The following is a 21,316-nucleotide window of genomic DNA, read 5'->3' as shown; positions in this document are numbered from 1 at the left end:
TAACTCACAGACATGGGGAGCACAGGTCCCAAGGGGAGATGCAGGTGCTGCAGAATGAGGTGGAGGAACACCTGTGGGCATTCGGAGATGGCTTGCAGCTGGGCCCGGTGGATGGCCATGGGGCATTGATGAGTGGGTCTGGGGTAGGTGACATGTCCCAGGTGGGGGCGGGGTGAAGTGTCCCGAGCAGAGGCTGGGTGGGAAGCTCAGCTGACTCAGATCATGTGAGGTAACATAGGAGTTTGGGGGTGGGGTCTGCTAGCAATCTCTTTTCCAAGAAGTCGTCTTTTCCACCTGTGACATCCTATCCTGAACACATCAGTGACTGTCTGGGCTGCCTCAGGGACTTGCAGTGGCTTGGCCTTAACCAATTGCTCTTGCAGAAGTCCCTCTCTGGGCCTCTTCCCAGGAGGCCACACTCCTCTGTGCCGAGCACACTCTCATTTGTGTTTTTGTGCCCCAGACTGAAGCGGTCCCCATTGAAGGTGAGATTCTGTACCAATGAGTCCCAGAAGTCCCGGAGAGAGCTGGTGGGGCTGCTTCAGCGACTGGGGTTCGACATCTCAGAAGGAGAGGTGACTGCCCCTGCCCCGGCCACCTGCCAGATCCTGAAGGAGCGAGGCCTGCGGCCACACCTGCTCATCCATGACGGTAGGCCTACCTAGGACTTAACTTTTGTGATGGAGGCTGGGGAGGGCTTCTGCTCCCATTTGGGCCAAACCACACATGCAGGCCAAGCCTGACTTCTTCCATGGCCCTTATGAGTCTTCAGGGGGATAGAACTCATGAGGTTTCCTGCTGGAAGATAGGGGAGAAGTAAGACCAGGCCCCAGCTGTCCCCACCAGCCCCGAGCCTCAAGGCCAGCTTGCATGATCCTGAAAGTAAAACCTGAGGTCGTGTTCCTTGATCTAGGCAAGGTCAGGGATTTGACCCAAGAGGTAAGATTATTGAGAGAGAAGAAAGGAGGGAGGAAAGGAAGTAGAGAAGATGAATATGGGAATGTGAAAATCAAGATTGCAGTCCCTAGCTTTGGAATATCTGCCACCCATAGCCTGTCTGCCTTAATGATAGCCAGACCGCTCTTTGGTGCAGTCTACAAATGGCTGTCAGAGCAATTGTTGAATCTGGATGGTGCTGGTCCTCAACACCAGAGAACCTTGAGCTTTTGGGGAGCAAACAGAAGGAACAGTATACTCTGGCGACATTTAAAAACAGGGTTCAAGTACTTCAAAATGTTCTTTTGCCGTTCTTTCCCTCCTTCTTCCTTCTTCCCCGCCCCCACACTGTTTTCATCTATACAAACCTCTGTGCAGAGGTGGGTTCTCCCCTGTGGTGGAGAGTACTCACGCCCTGGAAGGCAGAAGATGGAATCCATTGCCCTGGCACCAATAAAGGGAATCATGCCCAGCCTTTAAAAACCCTCTTTCTACCCTCCTTTCCCTGTAGTTAGGAGCTCTACCAATATCTTTAGAGACCCTGTCTCCTGTTCCCCGGGGAGAGGGTTGCTAAGCATGGAAGAGGCGGTGAAGAAGCTGGGCTGGGGCTGAATAAAGCATTGGCTCAGAGGTGGTGGTGCTAACCAAGGAATCCAGCTGTCCTTCCTCTGCTGCTGTGTCTTCTTTCCAACTGTGTACCTGATCCTCAGACTTTGGCCTTTCCTAGGTTTTATTATTGATGTTTTCCACCCAATACTGTATTATGAAAATCTTCAAACATACAGCAGACCTCCAAAATTCTTATGGTGGGGCTCTGATGATGACCCCGTCATAAGTACCTGCTGCCCAAGCACTTGGACTTGAGTTTGATCCCCAACAGCTCTGTGAAAAGCAGAGCAGTGTACCCCTATAATCCAAGCACGGAGGATATGAGGATTCCTGAGGCTCGCCAGCCAGCCAGTCTAGCAATTAGCAAGCTTCAGGGTCTCAACAACAATGTGGAGAGTCATTGAGGAAGGCACAGTTTTATCCTAACCTCCACATGCGTGCATGAACACATACACAGTTTTTACTTAGAATAGTTTTAAGGGCCATGGATGTTGAGAATGATATTCTATAATGTTTTCTTAGTTATTTGTCCATCCATGTCTCCATCTATCTAGCTGATAGTTTTAAATCATTCCACAGTGGATGTTGGTGCAGTTCCCTTTTGTGTTCCAGCCTGTGATTGACTAGGGCTCAGTACCTGGTCAGGTATTTTCTGTCGATGTAAGATTTACACGTGCAGAAGAAACCAAATCTCTATTACACTTTGACTGAACTTAAATTTTGCACCCCAGAATCTCACACCTATAGAGACCTCCATTATTGTGACCCTGAAGCTTCCTGCAGATCCTTCCAGTTGGTCCCTGGCCCTACCCCTTAGTGGCAGTTATTATTATTATTACTGGTGTTTTGAAACAGGGTTTCTCTGTGCAGCCCTAGCTGTCCTGGAACTAGCTCTTGTAGACCAGGCTGGTCTCGAACTCACAGAGATCCGCCTGCCACTGCCTCCCGAGTGCTGGGATTATAGGCGTGTGCCACCACCACCCGGCTATTTTTTTTTATTTTCTATCATAAATAAATGTACCTGTTTAGAATTACATATCAATAGAATTATACAATATATATTAACCCAGGGACCCCAAAGGCCACCCTAGGCCACAGTTATTCCCTGGCCAGACTCAGAGAGACATTGCATTCACCATTAAAGCTGGGCACAGTGGAAGATCGCAGCTCCGCTTAACAAGGGAGGAGCTGCATGGGGCAAAGGGTGGGAGATACCAGGCATCAAATCCCAGTTTTCCCTGCATTGGATGTGCTTGGTTGTCTCCGCAGTCATGTCTGACACTGCAGCTTGGCAGAGAGGCGCTGGAGCTTTGTTGCCTACACTTGCCTGAGAAGGGCTGTTCTTCTAAGCACACAGTCCCTACCCACATACTTCACTCAAGATCAAACCGACCCAGTGCAACCCAGATCCTCCGGTGTGAAACCCCCATCAGACAGGATTTTGTCAGGGCCAGGGGTTCTCCCTAGCACTGTTAGAGGGGCAGTCTTAACGACCGGCCTTTCTCTGGAGCGCACAGGGTTCAAACCAGCCAGGCCTGCTGAGACGGCCCTAGCTTTCACAGAAAGTAGACTTTTATGTAAAGCTTCTCTCACCAACCTAGAGGCTCATCACATGTACCTCTGTGTTCTTGCTCTTTGCCATGTAGGGAGCATACCACAGTATACTTATGTCTAGATGTTTCCCAGCTTCCGGCTGTTCTGAAATATATATTCGGACAGTCAGACCTGGCAGAGAAGGTATCCCTGTCGGGAGCAGGCCACATTCTGGGCTTAAGGGCTGTCTGTCTCTCTTGTCATTCCAGGGGTCCGCTCAGAATTTGATGACATTGACATGTCCAACCCAAATTGTGTCGTGATTGCTGATGCCGGTGAAAGCTTTTCCTATAAAAACATGAACAGAGCCTTCCAAGTGCTAATGGAGCTGGAAAACCCTGTGCTCATATCACTGGGAAAGGGGTGAGTCGGTGGCAGGGGGCTGGTGCTGGGCAGCTCTGCCCGATGCCTCGTGGTTCTCTGCTGTGGGATCAAGTAGAGACAGATGCAGACAGGGGAAGGGGGAGTGGGGGATGAGCACAAGGCGCCTTCTCTCCCTCCCTTGCCTTTTCTCTTCATTCTCTCCTTTCTTCCCTTTTAATAATCTTTCCAGAGATGCTTGACCAAGTTTCTGTGTGACTCTTGGGCCAGGAGAGGGGGTAGGGCCATCAGTGCAGGTGGAGGCCCTGAGGAGATCTCAAAAGCCAGGTGTTTTCTGTCCTAAGTTTACAGTAAAGGAGGAAGAGGTCCCTTAGCACAGGGCATAGCGCAAGATGTTTAGGAATGGTCCCTAGGGATGCTTTGTGTATTAATAGATGGACTTGGGGTCTGGGAGGATGCTTTGGGCTGGGTCCTGAGTGCTGGGTGCAGTCTCTAGAGTTAAGTTTGGTCCCCATGCTTCGGCTGGGCTTTTATCACACCTCAACACCAGGCTAGTCAGTTTCCACCGCTCCAACAAATGCTGGAGGTAAACAGGTTCAAGGAAGGCTGGGTGTGAGGCTCAGTTTCAGAGGTTTGCTTTGGGCCTATGGTAAGGGCGTACATCATGGGAGAAGTGTCCAGCTTATCTCCCTGGAGATTGGGAAGCAAAGAGAGAAAGATCAAGACTCGCAGTGTCCTCTCCAAGCTTCCCCCTTAAAGGTCTAACTTCCTTTTACTAGATCCCACCCCCTTTTTAAAAAAGAATAATTATTATTGTTATTTTATGTGTCTGGTTGTTTTGCCTACATGCATGTCTATACGCATATGTGTGTGGTGCCCATAGAGGCCAGAAGAGAAAATCAGATTTCCTGGAACTGGATTTACAGACAGCTGTTAGCAACCATGTGGGTGCTGGGGATTGAACCCAGGTCCTCTGGAAGAACAGCCAGTGCTCCTAACTGCTGAACCATCTCTTCAGCCCTAGACCCCACCTCCCTAAGGCGTTCAACTCAGTCAGGATGCAAACCCTAGCACCAACTTTTTCTTAAAAAAAAAAAAAAAAAAAAAAATGGGGGGAGCTGTTTACTTAGCGTCTTCCTCTCCCCCTCCTTCCTTTCTCCCTTATTTACTTTGTTTTGCTTATTAATTTTAGGTTTTTAATTTTTAGTTAGGTGTGCGTGTGTTTTGCCTACATGTGTGTATATCTGCCACGTGCATACCTACTACCCCTGGAGGTCAGAAAAGGGTGTCAGATTCCTTGGAAGTGGAGTTATGAGCTGCCACGTGGGTGCTAGAAACCAAACCCAAGTCCTCTGAGAACAAGTGCCCTGAACTGCTGAGCCATCTTTCCAGCCCTGTTTTGTTTTGTTTTTTGAGACGGGGTCTTGTATATCCCCAGGTTGGCCTGAAGCTGCTTATATTCTATGTAGTTGAAATTGATCTTCAGCTTCTGATTTCCTTGCCCCTACCTCTCGAGCTCTGGACTTGTAGGCGTTGCCATGACAACCAACAAAGCACTTTTTCCTTCACATTAGGTATTGGGTATTGAACTCAAGGCCTTGGACATTGCCAGGCAAGGCTGGACCACTGAGCTATATCCCCAGCCCTGCTAGCATCTTTTCTTACTGCCAAGATAGCACATGCTCATTGAAGAAAACCTAGAAATCACGAGCCCAAGAAGAAGATATTTAAAGGTATTTGCAGTCGACTGACAAACATCACCATGTGAGTGTCTGTCCTCGGATGAACACTTGGAGACGCATGCATTCATTTTACACTGCAAACATGACTGGATCGAGAGTTACCTAAGACACACACACACTTCTGGAAGTATCTGTGAGGGTGTTTGTAGAGAGGTTTAACTGAAGAGTGAAGATTCGCCCTTAGGGCTAGAGAGATGGCTCAGTGGTTAAGAGCCCTGAGCACTGGCTGCTCTTCCAGAGGACTCGGGTTCAAATCCCAGCACCTACATGGCAGCTCACACTTGTCTGTAACTCCAGTTCCAGGGGATCTGACAGCCTCACTCAGGCAAAACACAAATGAGCATTAAATAAAAATAAATTATGCATAAAAAGTAGATTCACCCTTAAGTGTGGGTAGCGTCCCACGTCCTGGAGTCCTGGAGTAAAGGAGAGGGGAAAGGAGGATGCTGAGTCTGCCCCAGCGTTTGCCCCTCTCTGTTTCCTAACCGTGAATGCAGTGTGACCCAGCTGCTTCACACTTTTGCCCCCATGCCTTCCCCACTGTGGTGTTCTGTACCCCTCAGACTATGAACCCACATTTCCTTCCTTCCTTGTTATATATTTGGTCACAGCAACAAGAAAAGGAACCAGTGTAGCCTTGGCCTTGTTTTAACACTTGTGGGGTTCTTTTTCTTTATCTATTTGTGTGTGTGTGTGTGTGTTTGTGTGTGCGTACTTTTGCATGTGTATGGGTACACGTGTGTATGTGTATGTACGTGGAGGCCCAAAGTTATTGTCAGGAATAGCATCCTCCATCCATCTTCTCCCACCTTATTCAGTGAGGTAGCATCTCTCAGTCAAACACAGATCAAAAGAATGGTCCAATTTGTGGGTGACTCTCCCTTCCTAGGCTGGAATTAGAGGCGGGCCACCATGTCCACCAGACGTTTATGTGAGCTGGGGATCTGACTCCACTCCTCATGCTTGTTCAGCAAAGGGTTCAAACACAGAGCCTTCTCCTCAGCCCCCTATTGCCTGTTTCCTACAGTCACCAAACAACAGCTTGTGAATGACAAGTACACAGTGACCAGATATCTCTGTGACACAGTTAATCCACCTTGTGAGTGTCCTGGGGTTGTGTTCAGTGCTTCCTACTGTTGGACAGTGAGGTTGTTTCTTATTGTCTGGGACAATAAGCTATGATAGAGTGTCTTTGTCATATCAGATGAACTCAGAGACCACTAAAGGAAGATTTTTAAGTTTTTTTTTCTTTCCTTTTATTTATTTACTTTGATACGGGGGTCTCACTCTACCCAGGATAACCTATACTCTCAGCAATCCTCCGGTCTTAGCCTCTCAAGTGCTGTGATTACATGTCTGAGTTATCAGTTCTGGCTCCAGCTTGAGCATCATGATACATGCTGCCCAGCTCACCTCCAGAAGGCTGGACGTGTGTAGCCTGGTCAACAGAAACAGCATTAAAAGTTCGGAATCTCACACTCTTGAGGTTGCATGATGCTTTGGGGTTCCTGCATTAGCCTGCTGGGCAACAGGGCTTCCTGCTGGGCCCTCATGTGCGTTGCTCTAGGCACACTTGGCCTGCTTAACTCACTGACATGGGCCCTACCCTTGGATATTTTAGTGGGCAAACCTGCGCTGGAAAATGTGCATAATGAAAAAGCAGTATTCTGGGTCATTTATGTCAATACATTTTTTGATGGATTTTTATCATTGCTAAAGGTTATTCCAGATTGCGAGTGATGGCTTAAATAAGTACACTAGTGAAAAAGATGGAAATAGGAATTGCTTGCTCTTGGCTGGGTGATAACTTCAGCAGACGCAGCAGAAGGGGAGGGTTGATTTGATATGAGAGGGGCCTCCAGCTCCCTAGATTTTGACTTGGGCGAAGGGTGGCATGTTTCAAACCCAGAGAAAGGCCTCAACAGCTTCCAGAGGGTGGTAGCTTCTCTAGGCAGCCCCGGGGCCCAGGAAGAGCTCCTGTCACGACAATGAAGGCTGGGGTGGCCTCCCTGAGGGTACAGGGAGGCAGGATGTCCCCCTTCTTGGAATGGAGTGATTTACATTTGGCATCTGTGTGGACTGAGAGAGGGAATTGCCTTTGTAATTTCTCCTGTCATGCCGCCATCAGAAAATTAAGCTGTTTACTCTACAGACTATGGAGGTTAATGGCTCTTCTGGGAGAGGTCAAGTGGTCATTTTGCAGGGAGGCTGCACCGAGGAATCGGAAACGGCAGGAGAACGAAGCATAAAATCAGATCTGACTGCTCCCTGTGCCCCGATCTCCCAGTGCTACAGTGGCCCTCAGTGGCTGGAGGTCCAAGGGCCCTCCCAGGCCCACAGCAGGCCACACTGTGCCATAAAGGAAGGAAAACTATATCCGATCTCTAGTGAAGGGGTGTAAATCCGATGCCGATTTGCTGCCCATCTTAAAGGGAACGGTGTTTATAGCCAGGTGGAGTTTTGTTTTCCTGAATGAATTAGAAATACAGAAAGTTTGTGGGCTCTCTAAATCAGCTCAGTTTAAAAAAGAAAGTAAAGCAGGCAGTGGTGGTGGCCCAGGCCTTTAATTCCAGCACTCGGGAGGCATGGGCAGGTGGATCTCTGTGCGTTCCAGGCTCGCCTGGGCTTCAGAGTGAGTTCCAGGACAGCTAGAGCTGTTACACAGTGAAACCCTGTCTTGAAAACCAAAATCAAAAACAAAAAATAAGAAAGAAAATTGGGAGGTGGTGACTGGGGATGTAGCTTAGTTGGTAGAGTGTTTTCCTAGCATGCAGGAACCACTGGGTTCCATTCCCCAGCACCATATATGAGGTAGTGGGGCACATCTGTAACTCCAGCACTTGGGGGGTGGAGGCAGAAGGACCTCTGTGAGTTGGAGGCCAACCTGGTCTACAAAGAGTGCCAGGCCAGCCTGGGTATGTAGAGGGACCCTGTCTCAAAAGCAAGCCTCTGTTGAGAGGTAGGGGGGAGGGTGGGCTTAAAAGTTTTTATTTTAGCTGGGCAGTGGTGGCACACACCTTTAATATCAGCAATCTGGAGGAGGCAGAGGCAGGCAGATCTCTGAGTCTGAGGCCAGCCTGGTCTACAGTGCAGAATTTCAGGATAGCCAGGGCTATACAGAAAAGTCCTGTCTCAAAAAAATTTTTAAAAAAGGGTTTTATTTGGGATTTTTGAAAAATCCATTTTCTCTGGCTCAGAAGGTCGTGCTTTGGGTGTGTATTTCAAGTCACACAGTAAATTGAAAAACCCTGAAGTTACTTTAGAATAAACCTCTAGATCCAAGGCCAGCAGAGCTTTGTTCCAAGGACTCCTTAGGGGTGAGATTTCCAAATGACAGGGGCTTGTTCCCGTCCATCCAGTCTCCTGTGTCCTCCGGCTGGCCCTGGGGCAGCCTGGAAATCCCCAGAATCCTCCACAGCAGACAGCTGCCCCTGTTAAAGTTTTGTTTTGGAAGTTTCTGTTTGCTTCTTGCTGAGTGTCTTCTGTTCCGAGTTAGGGCTATCCCGGCTCTGTCCTCTGCCGAACCCCTTTCTACTCACCCTTTCCTTTGGAAGGACCCTGATAATCCTCTCCTGGAGTTTTTCTCTGGCTACCCATTGGAACAAGGCCTCTGGGAGCCTCTGGGAGCCCTTACCCGTGGAGGATGGCCTAACTGTGGGTGTGGAGGTGGGTCACTGTGGACCCCATCCCATGCTCTGGTGATCCCAGATGCTTCCTGGTCCCCACACTCCTTCTCCTCACTCAGAACACAGCTTTAATAGTCTCTTCTGAGGGATGCCTCTGTCCCCCATTCATGCAGCTCGCCGTGTTTGCGCTTACAGTTTCCCTGTGGGTCTGTTTATGTCTCCTCTACACTGGGAGTCCAGGGGTGCCTGCCAGGTCTCAGCACGTCCCTGAGTCCTGCAGAGTCCTGGACTGAGTAGGGTAAGCCACCTGTCACTCAGATAGCACAGCAGAGCACCTCTGTGTCTCCCTCTGCTGGCCAAATTCTGTTTATCATGCTCCAGTTCTCTGAGACTCTGGACTAAGGAAATAGTCATTATAATTTATTGTAAAAATAGAAAAAAAATGAAGGAAACACTTTTAAGTAAGTGTATGTGTGTCTGTCTGTCTTCCTATTCTTCTGTGTCTGTGTATCTGTGAGTGTAGGCATGCCCATGCCAGGTGTGCATGAGGAGGTCACAGATGTGTATGTGGTGTGTGTGTGTGTGTGTGTGTGTGTGTGTGTCTGTCTGTCTGTCTGTCTGTGAGTGTAGGCATGCTCATGGTAGGGTGTGCATGAGGAGGTCACAGGTGTGTATGTGGTGTGTGTGTCTGTCTGTCTGTGAGTGTAGGCACGCCCATGCCAGGTGTGCATGTGGAGGTCACAGGAAAGCTTCAGCTGTCGCTCTTCATCTTCCACCTTTGTCCCTTTGTCCCTTTGTCGTTTGCATGGCTAGCTTCTGGGACTTCCTCTGTCTCCACCTCCCATCTAACCCAGGAGTGCAGGGGTCACGGACACCCGGTGTCACACCTAGGTTCTGTGGTTATTGGGTCTCTGCAGGTCTCCATGCTTGCACCGCAAGTGTTCTGCTCACTGAGCCACCTCACCAACTTTGGAGATGGCGTAGTTTTTAAAGCTGTCGGCACACAAGCAAGAGGGCTGGAGTTTGAATCCTCAGAACCCACATCAGTGCCAGGTTCTCTTGGCGTTTTCTCACAAGCACGCAGAATTCTCCTCACGTAACTCCATTCTCAGACCATGTTCCAACACATACACAGGAAGAAAAGAAAAAGATTAAGGTAGGATCTGCTGTGTATCCCAGACTGGCCTAGAATTGACAATTCCCCTGCCTCAGCCTCCTGAGGACTGGATTACAGGACCAGCACCAGCAGACCTGGGACCTGTATTCGTTTTTCCACTGAGCTCCTGTCTCAGGGCCTGTGTCTCAGCTCCAGTGAACAGCTTACAGGAGACTTCTCCAGCCTGCCGTTGAGTGGTGGTTGTGTTCTGGGCATATATGAGGAACTTTTATTGTTATTGTCCAAGCTTCACAACAGCCCTAGATATGGATGGTCTTTTCTTTTGATCATTTTAGAGGTGAGGAAGCTGAGGTCTAAAGGCTTACGTAGCCCAAAGTCCCTGTTAGGAAGCCGAGAGGGGACTGAATGTTGAAGCCAGCCTGCGTCTCTCTCCTCTTGTCCTCTGCACACGTACTTAGTTAATGTCCCCTGCTGGAAGGGAGAGGAAGCAGGGAAGGGAAAAACTGACAGGGATGGTCAGACTTAATAATTCTAAACTCAGATCCCCGTGCCATTCCTGGGTGTCAGCGAACCTCATCCCTAGAACATGATGTGTAAGCCACCTTCTTACTTCCTTATGGTCATATGACTCTGCTCGAAAGCCCCAGGTATGGCTTTGTGGTCAGGACTCCTTGTACCTCGAGGCCTTGGTCTGATGTGGGATGGGCCGTGGGCACCTGGAAGAGCAGTGGGACTGTCTTAAGGAGGACGGCTCCCAGAGAGCCTGCGTTGTCTCTGCAGTTGGGCAGAAATGCTTCTTGTCTCATGGAAGCAGCTGGTGCCCCGAGAATCCTGGCACCTTGCCTGACCCCAGCTCACAGGGGATGTGGCAGGCCGCTGTGGAACTAATGGAGTTCTCTCCTCAGGCAGTAGTTAAGGGTTAATTATTAGCAATTAGGGAGTCAGCACATGCTCTGGGGGCCTGCCATCCCTTCCTGGAACACGGGTCACTTGTCTTCCTCTGTGTTAGAAACTGGATCCATCTGTCCCCCTTGGGTCCCTGGTTAATCATTGCGGTAGGGTCCCCACAAGGCCAGCGGCAGGGGGCTACTGGCTGAATGACCCATGATGTCCTGGTGCTGTTGGCCCTCTGGTTCTGCCATGTGGCCTCCATCAGTCACTCTGAGCATGGCGTCAGTACTGACCTGCACCTGTGGCTCTCTGCTTATCTCTTCCCTTCTGCTCTCTTGCAGACGCTACTACAAGGAGACCTCTGGCCTCATGCTGGATGTTGGAGGCTACATGAAGGCACTCGAGGTACCCACCATGATCTGTCCCATGCCCTTTTCAGGCTTTCTGAAGAAGAGGGAGCACTTTACATACAAGAAGCCTTTCATGTGTAGGGTTTCTAGCCGCACACTCCCTCCCCTCTGGAGCTGGCTCTCCCATTGCCTGGGTCATCACAAGTCAGTCACATGTGTGTCATTCTCTCATCCCAGCCCCGGCCAACCTCCTGGTCATCTCTCCCAGCATGCTCTTTACTACTCTTCTCTGACTCTTGGCTGCCTCCTTCCTGGCCCTGTCACACCTCAGGCCTCATCTGTCCCCCCTGGCCTCATTCCTGAGCTGACCCTCCAGGTTACAGAAACATCTGCGGCCAGACCTCTGGAGTTCACTTTGACTGTGGCCAATCAGTTAGCCCTGCCTAGACTCCTACTGACCACTCCCCTGCTGACCTGTGCCCAGGTGGTGGGTGGATTGAATCCTGTCCCCTTCAGGAGGGCCTATGATCTGCTTGGAGGTGGGCAACAGGGAGAGGCAAGAGAATGGAATTGTAGCTGAACAGGCAGGTGAGGGCCCTTGTCTCCTACCCCTTGGGAGCCTTGTGGCTTTGCCAGGTATGGTATGGCACTTTGCCGTGGGCAGCCTTGGAGTGGGTGGCAGAACTGGAGGTAGGACACCTATTGTGGAGTTGTGACAGTCTTGTCTGTGAGATGTCTTTGAGGCCCGTAGCATCCTGCTTTGTGAAGGGCCTTAGCCATCATGAGACAGTCTTTCCCATGCTTGGTCACATTCCCGTTCCTGATCTCAAACCCATGCTATGCCTTTTCTTTGCCAGTATGCCTGTGGTATCGAGGCTGAAGTGGTGGGGAAACCTTCCCCTGAGTTCTTCAAGTCCGCCCTACAAGCCATCGGGGTGGAAGCTCACCAGGTACGAGTGGCATAATTGCCTTTCTTTAACTTTTTTAAAACGACATTTACTTATTTCTTTGGGGTATGGGATCATGTGAGTTCATTCTCTCCCTCCACCTAGTGGGTGCGAGGACTCGAACTCAGATCGTCAGGCTCAGCAGCAAGCGCCATTACCCACTGAGCCATCTTTTTGTCCCAGAACTCTTCTAACTGAGGAATCAGAGACTTACTTGCCATGTGTCCCAACAACTAGATCACACGTGGTCCCCTCTTGTAATGTTTACCCCCCCCTTAAAAACAAATGTTTTCCTTTCTTGTATTATATGTGTGTGTACATGTGCATGCATGAGCATGTATGTAAGTTCCAGGTACACGTGTGCCACAGTGTGCATGTGGAAGGCAGAGGACAACCTTGGGTGTTAGTCCTTAGTCCTCTGTTTGAGACAGGGTCTGTCTTACCTGCCACTGCATATGCCTAGCTAGCTAACCAGTGAGTTTCCAGGGACTCTCCTGTCTCTGTCTCCCATCTCTGCACAGGATCACTGGGATTACAGATGTGTGCTGTTGTACCCAGGTGCACATGGATGCTGGGAATCAGAACTCAGGGCCTCATATCTGCACGGCGAGCACTTTTCCAACTAAACCATCTCCTCAGCCCCAGAACTAATTTTTCACTCTCATGTTTTAAAGCAAATCTCAGGTCTATTGTATCCTGTCATGTTAAAAAATATTCCTTTTGGGCTGGAGAGATGGCTCAGTGGTTAAGAGCATCACCTGCTCTTCCAAAGGTCCTGAGTTCAATTCCCGGCAACCACATGGTGACTCACAACCATCTGTAATGAGGTCTGGTGCCCTCTTCTGGCCTGCAGGAATGAATACACGCAGACAGAATATTGTATACATAATAAATAAATATTAAAAAAAATATTCCTTTTAAAATGGGGCATTTTAACAGTAGAGCCCCAGGCGATGGTCCAAGAGCACACAGAAAGACGGTGAGTTTCTTGGCCCCTTAGGACTACAAACCCAACCATCTAATATGGCCGCTAAAGGGTGGAAGTAGCAGGAAAGTCCAGGCGTTGATATGGAGAAGCTGGAGCCCTGTGTCCCAGGACTGTGAAGGAGCAGCACTGTTGGGAGGGAAACTTCGGTGGCTCTTCAGGATTAAGTGAGTCTGCTGTCTGTACCTGCGATGGCGCTCTGAGGTGTAGACACAGATGAAAGGAACTGGCATCCAAATAACAACCACCACCATGCAGGGTCTGAGGGGAGCTCAGTGGCCAAGCACCTGCCTAGCAAGAGCAAAGCCCTGGTTTTGAGTCCCAGCGCCACAGAAACAAGCAGTCCCCTAAAACCATTTACGGATGTTTGTGGAAGCTGCATTTACTAAAAGGATGAACAGAACTCGTGTCTGCCAGTCCCCAGTGAATGGGTCAGCAACATGTGCCCCACTCGTACAGGGAAACGTTAAGTCATGAAGAGGAGGAATGAGCCAGGAACAGGGTCTGCCAAGGACAGGAAGCCTGGTGCAAAAGCATGCCTGGAATCTGTAGAGAGGGCTAGAGCAGGCAAGCCCACAGAGGCAGAGAGAGTTGGACTAGTGGCTACCAGAGGTTAAGATGGGCACAGCAGGAATGTCAGTTCATAAGTACCTGGTCTCCTGTGGGTGATGGAAATGTTCTATAGCTCAGGCTGGCATGATAGCTTAGTGAGTAAAGTCACCTGCAGCCAGACCTGGTGACTAGGCCTCACAGGGTGCAAGAGAACTGACTCCCAGAACCTGCCTTCTGACCTCCATATGTGTGCTGTGCTGCACACCTGCGCTTCGTGCCTGGCGTGTGGCAGGCTAATGCAATCTGAGTTTAAACACAGTACCCATGCATCTCCCCAACTGTCAGTCTCTCCTGGCTCCAGCCTGCCGTTTTGTTGAAAGGATTGCTGTGATTATTTAAATCTCGGGATATGTAGACATTATAAGACAGAGTTTTACAGAACTACATGCACACAAAAGTGAAAATCCCTGACTCTATTTGTGTGTGTGTGTGTATTTAATGAAAGTGCCCTGTGAAGGCCTGCAGGCTGCTCAGGTTCCAGGCTGTGGCATGCCTTGACTGTCCTGAACTGCTCTAATCAATGAAGTCGTCACTGCCGTTCTCTTGGTAATGGCTCTGCAGAGGTGCCTTGAGCCTGAGCTCCAGCGGTGGCAGCCCCTAATCCAATTTCCAGCACAGGGCTAGGCCTGCTCTAGATGACTGGAAATGCAACCCCCTTAGAGGTAATCAGGTCCTTTGTAGGGTCCAGAAATCAGGACAATAGCACATCTCAAATACACATTTTAAAAAAAAAAAAATCAGCGATCCTTGGCTTTTCCCATGTTGGTGTTTGTCCTTGTAAATAAATATACTAGGCCACAGTGGAGATGGCTTAGTGATGTCACCTCCGAGTTTCTGAGGTGCCTGGAGGCTGAAGATGTAACTATGTCTTGAGGACTCTTCATGCGGGGTGTGTACCTGCCTGCCTCACTGTGAATTTCCCTGTGATGGGGGCATAGTCTGCGCAGAGCCCGGGGAGAGCTGACAGCTCATGAAACACAAACTTTCCTGGGAAGCCCCTGGGCCCTGAAAGCCGGTCCTCCAAGCACGTCGCCTGTTAGGCTCTGTTCTTCAGAGCACCCAGGATGTTGGAGGAGAGACCTGCAGGCAGGCAGTGCTGAAGGAACAGAAGATCTCCTTTTTGAGCCCAGACTGGCTTCTACCTCACTGTATAGACAATGATGACCTTAAACTTCTGATACTCCTTCTCGGTCTCCCAGATTCTAGGATCCACCCCTGCTTTGTGTACTGCTTTAGAAGCAGAGTACAGGTTTTTTTATGCACTGGACAAGTGCTCTGCTGGCTGACTCACATGCCCAGCCCCAGAGCCTGCTATACAAATCCAAACCACGGAACTGCCTTAGAGGGTGACAGCGCCCGCAGCTGTCTGCATCCCTGGGCTCTCTTGGAATGCGGTCATTCAGTTTTGAATGTCTGTCTCCCCTCTAGCACATCACCGTCACCGTCAGAAAGGAGTAAAAGCCAGGCCTGACAGGTGGAATTTTATTTCCCCCGACGGCGCACCTCTTGACCTCCATCTTCTTGCCAATGATTTTTTAAATCCTAAATGATTTGGCAATAATTGCTCCTCTCGGTGTGATTATTGCCCTTCACTGATGGTAAATCTGGAAATTCCCCAGGGTTCTGAGAGCGTTTTGGTATGCAGAGCCCACAAGCTGGCCCAGACAGGCCTCACTGCACATCCCGCTGGCTGCCCGTGTCTAGCCCCAACTCCCTGCCACCCACCTCTCCACTCCCTGGGGTTCTGCCCTGTGCTGGCATCATGTCGTCATTCTAAGCATCCATCCCACGGACGCTCTTACATGTGTGATAACACTGCCTCCGAGGGATTCATTTTTTTCTGAAACCATCTTCATGGACCACATCAAAAATGCCAGCCCAAGAGGGCCCTGAGAAGGTGATTCCCTCTGTCTGTTGTTTGATGTCCAGTGCCTTGAGGACTGTTGATTCTGACAGCCTGCCTGTTTGGGGGGTGGTTTCAGGTGGTAGCACTTAGTTCCACACAGACTCTTCTGAAACCCTATCCAGTAGGCAAATATTTCGTGTGTGTGTGTGTGTGTGTGTGTGTGTGTGTGTATGTGGTGGGGGTGTTAGATTTTGGTGTTTACACATCGTCATTTGACATTTGAAAGTAAAACCTTCTGACCTGGGGACTATAAAGACTTGCCAGGCTTTGATGTAGTGTTCCCAGCCCAATCACCTGATCACAGACGAGTACTTAGCATCAGGGGAAATGCCGTCCGCTCAGTCTACACAGAGGCGGGTGCCCCCCGAGGCACCAAATCACTTTGACGGCTGCTGATTGATTTCACATTGAATAAATAAACTGGTCGTGGCCCAGGGGAGCAGCGGGAGATATATTCAAGGTGGGTTGACTTTAAATCAATACAGTGACAATATTATCTTGTTTAATTTGGATGATGGTGGCTTTAAACATCCAATCAAACAGTTTATTATGTCACAAAAAGAAAAAAAAAAGAAAGATATGAAGAACCCAGGAATAAAACTTTCCTGACATAACTTCTGAGAATATTTCACTATTGACAGGCCGTCATGATCGGGGATGACATCGTGGGTGACGTCGGCGGTGCCCAGAAGTGTGGAATGAGAGCATTGCAGGTGCGGACCGGGAAATTCAGGTCAGTGCCCATGGCCACTTCATTTTCCTGCTCTTCTCTGGCCCTTCCTAGAATGCCAGCCTTCTCGACTTGGGGCTTTTCTTTCCAAACAAACAAACAGTATGCGGATGCTCATGGCCTTGTCTATAGCTGGCCCCTAAGGACCAGTGCGGCTGACCTCTATAGTAGAAATCGCTGTCTTTCATGGCGTGGTGGTGGTGAGGCAGCTCTCGGAGCAGAGCCTGAGCTTCAAGGCCTCCGTGGATCTGTGTGGAGTGGGGATCAGTATGCGAAGCTCTGCCTGTCCTGGTGCTGCCGCCAGGGAATCAGGGCGGGTTGTCCGTGCTGCTTTGGGCAGTGTGCTCAAAACCTTTGCAGCCACCGAGGTTACGACTGGCCTCATGCTGTCCGGCCACTTTCCTTCTCCTTCCGTTCTGCCTTTCCCAGCCTGCGAGAGGCACAACACCTAGAGACCTCAGGGTTACTCTGGGTCTGAAGTTCATGAACAATTGCTAGGAATTGGGCAGTTGGATCTGCTCTGTGGTAACTGGGCTGTGATTTGGCTTAGCCATTGAGAGTGTCTTAGGCATCAACCGTGTCTTGCTTATTTATTTATTGTTTAATATTTTTTTATTATAATTAGAATACAGTTACATAATCTCTCCCCTTCCCTCTCTCCAACCCCCTGTTTTGTATTTTGAGACAGGCTTGCATACAGCCCAGGCTGGTCTTGAACTTGCTATGTGGCCAAAATTGATCTGGAACTTCTGAGCTCCCCTCCCCGCCTCCCAAGTGTTGGGATTATAGGAGTGTATCTCCATTCCTAATTTATGCTGTACTGGGTTTCGAACCCAGGGCTCTATGCATTCTAAGCAAGCATTCTACCAACTGAGCCATATCACCAGCCCCTGTCTTGCCTATTTTCAGTGGATTCTATTGTGGCTAAGCCATTCAAACAAAGCACTATTTGGTTGATGCTAGAGAGACTTGGTGAAAACATGGTTGTCTGGATTTGAAGGATGGTAGGTCAGTCACAAACATCGGGATGATTGTCTTAGGCAGGGCTAGAACCCATCAGTGGCCTGACTATCTCTTCGAGGTCCATCCTGGGTGAGAACCCTGAGGGAGGCGTGAGCTGGGAGTGAGGGAGGGAGTCTCAGCACTCCCGGGGTCCCGGGTCAGGAAGCCACTTCCCGACTCTCCCAGGGTGGAAGTGCCTTTGAAGCCCCAGCATACCTGAAATACAGACTTTCTTTCTTCCTCAACCTCTCTGAGGAGGGTCTCATGGCTCAATTGTTTATGTCTGGCCTGACAGAACCCTACTTAGAAGCTACAAAGGCATTCTTCCCAAGTGACTAGCCTTCTCCTTCCTGGTCTCTTCACACTGATGTAAAACATAGCACCGCACTGCTGAAGACAGGAAATAGAGTCCCTCACAGTTCTGGAGGCTGGGAGTCCAAGATCCTGGTGCCGGTAGGCAGTGTTCAATTCCAAGATGACCCAGATGTGTCTTCCTGAATCCCCAGAGGAGGAGGGATACTGAATCCTAACATGTGCAATAGGAAGCAGAGAACCCACTCCCTCAAGCCCTTTTTAAGGGGTGTCAATCCCCATGACCACACACCTCCCAAAGGCCCACCTGCCAACACTGTCGTACCAGGAATCAAGTTTCCAACACTAGAATTTGAGGGGACACATTCAGGCCATAGCAGACTTTAAGATCTGTGATTCCTCCTTTTCCTCATTCTGCTTCCTCCTGATGGCAGTGGGACTCAGCACCCTCCCGCGGCTGCGCTCTGTTTATGGTGGTGTCCTGAATGCACTGTGACTTTGCTCGTGGCTGGAACAAACCTCTAGGCTGCTGAGTCTCTGAGGAAGATCCCACACACAGAAGGGAGGTCCACACACAAGTAGGACTGGGAGGTGCACCTGTTCTAGTCTCCCAGGTATGGGCCCTTTGCCGGGTCCAGTCATCTGCATGCCGTTCAGAGGGAAGTGTCAGCAGGGTGTGGGGGGTGTGTGACTCAGTAGTATAGATACAAGTTTCTGTCCTGCCTGGTCCCACAGCTGTTCAGTCTTAAAGAAACACACAGAGGCTTATATTAATTATCAACTGTTTGGCCTGTTAGCTCAAGCTTGTTATTAACTAGCTCTTAAAACTTAAATTAACGCATAATTCTTGTCTACATTTAGCCATGTTGCTTGGTACCTTTTCTCAGTGAGGCATTCTCATCTTGCTTCCTCTGCCTCTGACTGGTGACTGTGTCTCTACATTTCCTCTTCCCAGAACTCTCTTAGTCTGGTAGCCCCGCCTATACTTCCTGCCTGGCTACTGACCCATCAGCATTTTATTAAACTAATACAAGTGACAAATCTTTACAGTGTACAAGAGCATTATCCCACAGTGGAGTGCTTACCCAATGTGTGAGGCCCCAGAGCCATCAATTCCCAGCCCCATAAAACCCAAAACCACCCAAAGGGAAGTGATATCCACCTGATAGAGCTTGCACTTGGAGAGAGAATTCCATCCAGAGAGAGACCATCTTTTCAGTACATACAAGCACACAGCTGTTTTTGGTTTTCGTTTATTGTGAAAATGGGATTATACTATGCAAGGCACCCTCTTCCTGACTGTTTCATGGCATCTTTCCATAACTGTAAGGTTTCATCCGGTGCCTGGCACATGCCAGGTCCTCTGGTGGCCAAGGTGATAACCATGCAGCTATGGGTAACTACCAGTAGTTTTCCAGGAACTGACCCCTTGCCCTAGTTCCACAGGACAGGACTGTTTGTAAAGAGGCAGATCATCCTTTGCTAGCCTGGAGGATGGCAAAATAGGAATCTTAGTTCTTACAAGGGAGCAATTGGGTTACTGTAATTGGGTGTTGGTTTTGTTTGTTTGTTTGTTTTTTACTCTTTACTTTTTGGAGGCCTGCCACCCAGCTCCCAAATAAATATATGCAGAGACTTATTATTACTTATAAATGTCTGGCCTTAGTTTGGCTTGTTTCTAGCCAGCTTTCCTTAACTTAAATAATCTCATTTACCTTTTGCATCTGGGCTTTTGTCTTTTTCCTATGCACCTTTCTTTACTTCCCCCTCTGTGGCTTGCTGTGTAGCTGGGTGACTTAGACAAAGTAACACAGCTTCACAGCATTAAAAAATGCAACATAAAGAATGCAACACATCTTTGTATCAGTAAAACAAATGTTCCACTGATGGAGGAAGGTCATTGATTAATTAATAAAGAAACTGCTTGATCTCATAGGTTAGAACATAGGTGGGTGAAGTAAACAGAATAGAATGCTGGGAGGAAGAGGAAGTGAGCTCAGACGCAGGGCAGCTCCTCTCAGAGGCAGATGCCATGAAGCTCCGACCCAGGATGGACGTAGGCGTACCTTGGGGTGCTACACACATTAATAGAAATGGGTAATCAAGATGTAAGAATTAGCCAGTAAGGGCTAGAGCTAATGGGCCAAGCAGTGTTTAAAAGAATATAGTTTGTGTGTTGTTATTTTGGGGCATAAGCTAGCCAGGCGGCCGGGAGCTGGGTGGCAGGAAGCGGCCTGCAGCTCCCACAACATTCCACAGCATAACCAAATGTAACACATCTTCAACTAATATCTCACAACACGTCACCCACAGTGAGGCTACTCCAGCACAAGAGGCTCAGTTTGTGCCTTTGTACTTGAGTGTTAAAAAGATGAGGGGTCTATAGGTTATAGTTCTAGAAACTCTGCCAGGTAGGAGAGCCTCAAGTGGCTGAAAAGTGACTTGTCCCTATGGGAACATGCAAGAAACACTGTTTTCAGAGACGAAGTAGAGATGGCAAGCCCAGCATAGATCTTCTACAGAAAACACAGTTTGAAACGTTGGCACTTTATTACTCTACTGTTAGTGGCTGTCTTAGTAAGGGTTTCTGTTGCTGTGAAGAGACACCATGAGCACGGCAACTCTTATAAAGGGAAACATTTCATTGGTGCTGGCTTACAGTTTCAGAGGGTTAGTTCATTATCTTCATGGCAGGAAACACAGCAACATGCAGACAAACATGGTGCTGGAGGAACTGAGAGTTCTGCATCTTGATCCACAGTCCACAGGAAGTGAACTAGGACACTGGGTGTAGCTTGAGCATAGGAGACCTCAAAGCCTACCCCACAGTGACACACTTCCTTCAACAAGGCTCCACCTACTCCAATAAGGCCACACCTAATAGTGCTACTCCCTATGAGCTTATGGGAGCCAAATACATTCAAACTACTGCTATGGCCTAGTAAGAAATTAACCGTAATCCTAACCCTGGCTGCTAACCCTATCTCTAACCCTAACATTTTGTATGTTGCACTTACTATCAGTGGACTCCTAGCAAATCTTAGTCTAACCCTAATCCCAAGTTTTTATGACAGGAGGTGTGTGTTTGTTCCTGTACTGTCCCTTTCTCCAGATGACACTTAAGTCACAGATGCATGCTCAGGTGACATGACTGCACTGGTGGCCAAAGGGGTCCTGTTTTCCTCATCCCTAAGGAATGGAATGACCATTGTGAATAGCTATGGTGGCTGCTGTGAATCCAGCCGCGTCTCTGGCATCCCGCACACTGCCCCTGTAATGTATGTTCTCAGCGTGTGCCAGCGGGCGACCTCTGAATTCAGACGGGCTCAGGTCCCTTCCTCTCTCTCATCTCGTCCCTTCCATACATACCAGGTCCCAGGGTCAGCTCTGTCAATGAGTGGGGTTTACAGAAAGGCCTGGCGCTGGGAGCCTCTGACCCAGAGCAGGTCCTGAAGTGTGTCGTCTGACCTCATCCCTACACCAGGGAAGTATCGTCATTGTGCCTGTGGATGATGCATGCAGGTCTGGCTTCCAGGCTGTGCTGTTTTAAGAGGCAAATGGGAATTCTCTGTAGCCTTAAGTTCCTGCTGCGGTCACATGGGTGCTGGAAGGGCCTCACAGAGTCCTTGAGGAACCT

General features: G+C 49.2%; 1 protein-coding gene across 1 annotated transcript in view; it reads left to right on the top strand.

The window, feature by feature from the left end:
• The window catches only part of Lhpp (phospholysine phosphohistidine inorganic pyrophosphate phosphatase), an 82,955-nt gene that overhangs the window by 14,954 nt on the left and 46,685 nt on the right, over positions 1-21,316 (top strand). The window contains exons 2-6 of the mRNA XM_057778543.1: positions 464-651; positions 3,348-3,501; positions 11,177-11,240; positions 12,043-12,135; positions 16,277-16,368. Of these exons, the coding sequence (XP_057634526.1) occupies positions 464-651; positions 3,348-3,501; positions 11,177-11,240; positions 12,043-12,135; positions 16,277-16,368 (591 nt within the window). The remainder of the gene's footprint in view (positions 1-463; positions 652-3,347; positions 3,502-11,176; positions 11,241-12,042; positions 12,136-16,276; positions 16,369-21,316) is intronic.

The sequence above is a fragment of the Chionomys nivalis genome, chromosome 8 (assembly GCF_950005125.1).
Source record: "Chionomys nivalis chromosome 8, mChiNiv1.1, whole genome shotgun sequence".
Classification (NCBI taxonomy): domain Eukaryota; kingdom Metazoa; phylum Chordata; class Mammalia; order Rodentia; family Cricetidae; genus Chionomys; species Chionomys nivalis.
This window is presented reverse-complemented; position numbering and strand designations above follow the sequence as displayed.